At 66.4% G+C, this 6,000-nt stretch overlaps 1 protein-coding gene across 6 annotated transcripts in view; it reads left to right on the forward strand.

Moving 5' to 3' along the window:
• Positions 1–6,000, forward strand: part of SLC25A23 (solute carrier family 25 member 23) — a 31,124-nt gene that overhangs the window by 3,981 nt on the left and 21,143 nt on the right. For all 6 annotated transcript variants that reach the window (XR_012654905.1, XR_012654907.1, XR_012654903.1 and 3 more), the window contains exon 2: positions 492–618. Coding sequence is in view for 1 of the 6 variants with exons in the window: in XM_032790335.2 (XP_032646226.1) it covers positions 492–618 (127 nt within the window). In the remaining 5 variants the exon portion in view is untranslated. The remainder of the gene's footprint in view (positions 1–491; positions 619–6,000) is intronic.

The following is a 6,000-nucleotide window of genomic DNA, read 5'->3' on the forward strand; positions in this document are numbered from 1 at the left end:
CCCCCCAGGGCAGGGGGGCAATTTCCTGCAGTTGGCATCCCGGTGCATGGGAATCTGCCCTGCAAACTCTCTGCTCGCACGAGCATCCTTGCACACTCAGCACCTTGCACGCTTACCTTCCCGCATACCTGCGCTTGCACACAGTAACACATGCAACCAATATGATATTTCCTTGGGGGGATACACACCCTCTCATCCTCCCCCCATGTGCGTGTTCTGCCGCAAACACACCTTCTCCCGCAATCCAAGTGTCACACACAGAGAATGCCCCCGTCCCCCTCTATCCACTAGACCTCACTGTCCTCCCCTCCCCTCCCCTCCCCAAGCTGGGGATAGAACCCAGGCGTCCTGCTCCGAGCCCCCTCCTCCACTCTAACCACTAGACCCCACACCCCTCCCCGAGCCAGGGATAGAACCCAGGCGTCCTGGCCCCCAGTCTCAGCAGTGGAGGTGGGATGTCGGGGAGATCCTCATGGCTGCTCTCCCCCCAGGAGATCCTGCGCGAGGGTGACACAGACCGGGATGGTGAGCTGGACTTTGAGGAGTTTGTGTCTTACCTGCAGGAGCGAGAGCGCAAACTGCGACTCATGTTCCACAGCCTGGACCGCAACAACGATGGTATGGCCCTGCCCCCCACCGCCTCCCTTCCCTGCGTCCCCTCCTCCTGCCCCCTGCCCCCTCCCTTCCCTCCATCCCCCGCTCCTGCCCCAGCCGCCTCCCTTCGCATTCCCCCTCCCACCCCTTGCCCCTCTGCACTTCTCCCTCTGTCCCATCCCCCACGCCTGCCTCCTCCATCCCCTCCTGCCGCTCCTGGGCCCCTTCTTCCCTCTGTCCCTCCTCCTGCCCCTGCCGCCTCCCTTCCGCTGCGCCCTCTCTGCAACCCGGGTTGCCCCTCTGGCCACCTCCCTTCCCTCCGTCCCATCCCCCACTCTCCCGCTTCCTCCCCCTCACTGCCTCCCTTCCCTCCATCCCCCTCCTCTTCCGCCTGCCGCTCCCTTCCCCCGTCCATCCCAAAACCCTTCCCCCGCCATCCTCCCACACTAGCCTCCCCTCTCTCCGTCCCTCCTCCTGCCCCTGCCGCGCCTTCTGCGTCCCTCTCCCCACCGCCTTGCCCTCTCCACCCTCCTGTCCATCCATTTCCCATCCCCCACATTCTCCACCTCCTCCCCCACTGCTCCTTCCGCTCTGTCCCCTCCCTCCTGCCCAGGGAGGATCGTTGGCCGCCTCCCTTCCTTCACGTTTCCCATCCCCCAACCCTCTCGCCTCCTCCCCCACACTCCGTCCTTCGTCTCCGTCCCCCTCCTCTGCCCCCTGCACGTCCCCTTCCTCCGTCCCATCCCCCCTTCCCCGCTCCTCCCCCTCACTGCCTCCTTCTCTCCGTCCCCTCCTGCCCCTCACCTGCGCCTGCCTTTCGTCCCTGCGGTCCCTCCCCCACCCTGTGCCCTCTGCCACGTCCTGCTCCTCCGATCCCATCCCGGCGCCACATCTCCACCCCTCCCCCCCACGCTTCCTTCCCCTGTCCTCTCCTCCTGCCCTGCGCCCCCTTCCCTCCGTCCATCCCCAACCCTCCCCGCCTCCTCCACTCACTGCCTCTTCTTCCGTCCCCTCCTCGCTGCCCCTGCCGCTCCCGCTTACCCTGCGTCCCTCCCACCAGTGTCACGGGCCCCTTGCCCTCTGCCACTTCCTTCCCTCTGTTCCCATCCCCCGCCTGCATGCCTTCCCTCCATCCCTCCTCCTGCTGCCACCTCCCTTTCTCTCCATCTCCTCTCCTGCCCCTGGCTGCCTCCCTTCTGCGTCCCTCCCCAACGCCCTTGCCCCTCTGCCACCTCCTTTCCCCTCCGTCTCATCTCCCTCTCCCGCTCCTCCCCTCACATTATCTGCTCCCTTCCCTCATCCCTCCTCGCATTCCCCCTGCCGCCTCCCTTCTCCACACGCCCACACCGCATGTCCGACACCACTCCTCGTCGCCAGTCCCAACCCTCCCGCCTCTCACATCCCCCACCACGGCTCCCTTCTCTCCGTCCCTCCTCACTGCCCCCTTCTGCCTCCCTTCCCTGTTCCCTCTCCCCAAGCTTCCATACGCCAGAACTCCCGGAAGGACGCCAACGAGTGCCCGCATACTCCAGCAAACCTATTACCCCTATTAAAGTGCCAATGGCTGCCACCCCGGTCCCCCTTACCCCCCTCCGTCCCTCCTCATGCCCCCGTGCGCCTCTCCCTTGCCACCTCTGCGCAGAACGAGAGGCTGTCACGTCCCTTCGCTCTCGCGCAAAGTTACAATGGCTGCACCCCGACCCCACCTGCCCTGTGCCGTACACACTTAGGGGCGGGCCCCGTACCATCCACCGCGCGACGCCAGCTACGCTGGCTGCCCCCTGCTCCCTGCGCGTAACGGATGGAAATGTGATAGATAAATGCGGTCCAGCGGGAGGCCAGTCGGGGGGGGCCGGGCGGCGCGATAGTAACATAAACGCCTCCTGCCCTTGCCTCCCTTCCTCACCTCTGTCCCTCCTCTCGCATCGCCGCACCTGCCCTGGGCCTCCACCTCCCTTCCTGCATCCCGCGTCAGCCCGCAAAAGGACTGGACACTCGACGGGATCCGGTTCCCCCCCCCGCCCCCCCGGGTGGATGGTCGCGCAGACGTCCCACCAGGGAGTGCGTTCGACAATCTCCCACCACCGCCCACGGCCGTCGCACCGGCGGCTGGGCACTGGCTCGGTCCCAGAGCGGTCCGTCCTACAAGGGTGGTATTAAAACCGCTCCAGGACAGGCACTCCGAGGATCCAGGGAGCCGCAGGACGGCGGACGCCTGCTGAAAAAAGCAACTCTCCGGGCCCATGTCGGGCATAAGCATTGACAGATTAACCACAAGCCCCCCAATGCGGACCGGAGGTGCAGCCGGCGGCCAGGCACAGCCTCAGAGCGACCCGCAGCACCTCGGGCCGTAGGTCGGGGGAGAAAACAAGGTGGCACCCGGCGGGCACCCCCGACGCGCCTGCGCGTAAAGTAGGCTCGTTCCTCCACATCCCACGCCGCAGCCTAGCTTCAGCGGCCGGATCCGTATGGGCTTCTGCAGGAAAACTCACAGAGTAACCCCCCTCCCGGAGGTAGGAGAGACTGTTTCCCTGCCGGAGACCTCATCCTACACGCCCCGGTGTCGCTGCTGAAGATGATCGGTGCAGGAGGGGGCTGGGGGGATTCGCGCAGCAGACACGCCCACAGCCTCCGGCAGGACGCGCACAATCCGTGCACCTACCCACTCACCCGAGCTGACCAGCGAGTCACGGAGAGGCGGACCGCTGGAGGCCAAGTATCGCGCAGCCTGCTTCCCGGTCCTCTTACCCCCCCATGAGGGCCTCGCGGCCCGGAGGACCTGATGGAAATCCCCCCATCGGCTGCGAGCGCCAGAGGACTTTGTTACGGGGAGCCACGGACGTCGTCGGGAACTCCCGCAGCTCCTCCCTCAGCGGCATGGGGGGGGCCCGGGGTCACGACCGATGACTGTTCCCCCAGTGGGGCCCGTACAGCCCCTGGCCCACCGAGGCGGGCAGGCAGGGGGCCAGACTCCCGACGTGGGCGTCCCGATGGGCGCGACGGCCACGCGACCCGACCCGCTCCCCCGGTTCAACAAGGGGTGGCGGAAGTGAGACAACCGCCTGGCAGGTCGGGAAAGGAAAACACTAGTGGAGCGCACCCTGGGGGTATTCCAGGGGGCACTGGGCATCACAGGAGGTGGGGGGGGGACAAGGACAGGGTAACAGGAGTAGGGCGGGGGATCAGGGAGAAGAATCTGGGACGCGGGGCGAGACGGGATCTGACCCAATAAGGTGGAGCCACTGGACGGGTGGCTTCCCTCCTGGCCAGGGCTCAGGGATCTGGAAGTTAGGAAGGGGACCCTAATTGATGCCCGGGTGCAGCCAGTGTGGCACGTGAAGGCATGAGCCTCGCATCTGGAAGATAGATGTTCAACAAAGGGGGTCCCGCCTGGGAAGGAGGGGCGTTACTGCCACACCAAACGGAACAGACCCCTGGGACCGGGTCCGGCGCGGGCCTGGCCGTGCGCCTTAATGGGCTCGGCGGCCAGCACAGAGGGCACAGCCGAGCCGGGTCGGAGGAGGAATCCAGGGGACCCGCAGAGGTGGGGGCAGAACGCAGCGGTCAGGGAAGGAACTCCGGGGACAAGGGGGACGGGGTGGGTCGCCCCAGATCGAGGCCGCTGGCAGAGGGTCGTCCCTCCCCCTGCGTGACTGGGGTCAGACCCAGGGCCTCGATCTCCTTCTCCAGGCGTAAGCGACACAAAATTATCAAAGAGACACAACAAGACAGAGAAAGAGATGAAGATGGAAGTACGGAGATCCCCTCGGCACCACCCAGGCCCTCCTCGTAGCACCCGAGTGAACCCACTCTCGGCACTCGTAGAGGCGTTGAGTGGGAGGGGGCGAGAGAGGCCCTCCCTTGGGGGCTTCCATGGGAAAGGGACCCCGAGGAGGGGCGGCGTTAACCGACTCCGGTGCTGCCTACGATGTCCCGCAGCCGGCACCACAAGTGGAGTCATCAAGGTGGCAAGTGCGGAAGGTCGTCATCAGCGCCCCCTTCCTCTCTTCCGGGGCCTCGAATCTGCAAGGTTTAACGAGACTCGAGCCTTCCGCTTGCCTCCGCTTCCCCTGCACTAAGGACACAGCCCTCATGCAATCATCGGGGGCTGGCTACAGGGGTACGGTCGGGGGGCAAGGGCAATGGCTCAGGACTCCAGGAGGCAGTGTGGCCGGCAGAAGTGCAGGGAAGAGGTCCCCTGGGACGAGCCTCTCCAACTGCGCGGTATCCCGCTGCACCCTCTCTACGCGATGGACCGAGAAGGAGGAGGAGGGGCAGCTTCGGGTGCCTGGTGGCCAGGGTCCGGCGATGACAAGGCCGGCGCCGTGCCGGGGCTCAGCGGTCCGGGACGCTCCTTCCGTGCTGGGTCCAAGGGGACCAATCCCTCCGACGTGCCCATCGCCGGCAGAGGTAAGCACCGGGCCCTCCTGTCGAAAGTTAGTGCCCGGTAGGTGGGCCCCTGGTAGGGGAGCAGAAAGGACCTCGAGCGCTCCCGCCACGCGCACGCCCGCAGGCAGTACTCGAGAGTGAACGAGCGCGAGAGGAGTGACGGAGGGCGGGGTCTTGCAGCCAAGGGGAGAGGGCTGATTGACGGAGATGGGGCAGCGCCCCAGGGCAGATAGGTGGCGGGGCAACAGGGTGGATTGGGCAGGAAAGGAGGGCACGGAGGTAGGACCGAGCGGACCCCAGGTCTTCCCAACGGCTCCAGGGGACGAACCACGCCCCCTACCGACTCAGAACACCCTCTCTACCGCCTCCTGGGCGGAGAGCACACGTGGCGAGGAAGAAGACCACCTTCCCGGACTTTGGAGGCCGCCACGATGGCCGTGGGCCCAACCACCCTCGCCGCCAACGCCGCACGTAGGTCTGTGGGCGAGGCGGGCCACCAGAGGCAACGGACGCCGGGCTTCCTGGTCAAGGTGGGCAAAGAGGTCCGTGCACTGTAAAATGGTGGGTGGAAGCGGTGGTCGGATGGAACCGGTGGCGGAAGGGGGGACCGGAGAAGATGCTTGGGGGCCGGGGGAGGGACAACCCGCAGAGCTGGTGGAGGGAATACGGGGAGGGTGCGCAGAAAACCGGGAGCAGGCTGCGGGCAGTGGGGGCAGGTTCGCCCATGGAGGGCTGGCCTTCGTTTAGCGGGGGGCCTTACCTTCTTTCCAACCCCGACCTTCCCATGCTGGGGGAGCTCCCCCCGAATAAGAAGGGAGTCTCCCCCAGTACTGCCGCCGCTGCCCATGCCCAGCAGGGGGGGTGGTAGGTGGAGGCGGCGGGGGTTGAGGTGGAGGATGCGGCAGATGGACATGGGGGCGAAGGTGAGCGAGAGGGCAGTCAGGGAGCGATCGCGTGGGGGCCTCCCCGCCGCGCCCCCGCCATACGAGAGCGGGGGGGGAGCGGGGGGGGAAGGAG

This window comes from Chelonoidis abingdonii, chromosome 26, assembly GCF_003597395.2.
Source record: "Chelonoidis abingdonii isolate Lonesome George chromosome 26, CheloAbing_2.0, whole genome shotgun sequence".
Taxonomy (NCBI): Eukaryota; Metazoa; Chordata; order Testudines; family Testudinidae; genus Chelonoidis; species Chelonoidis abingdonii.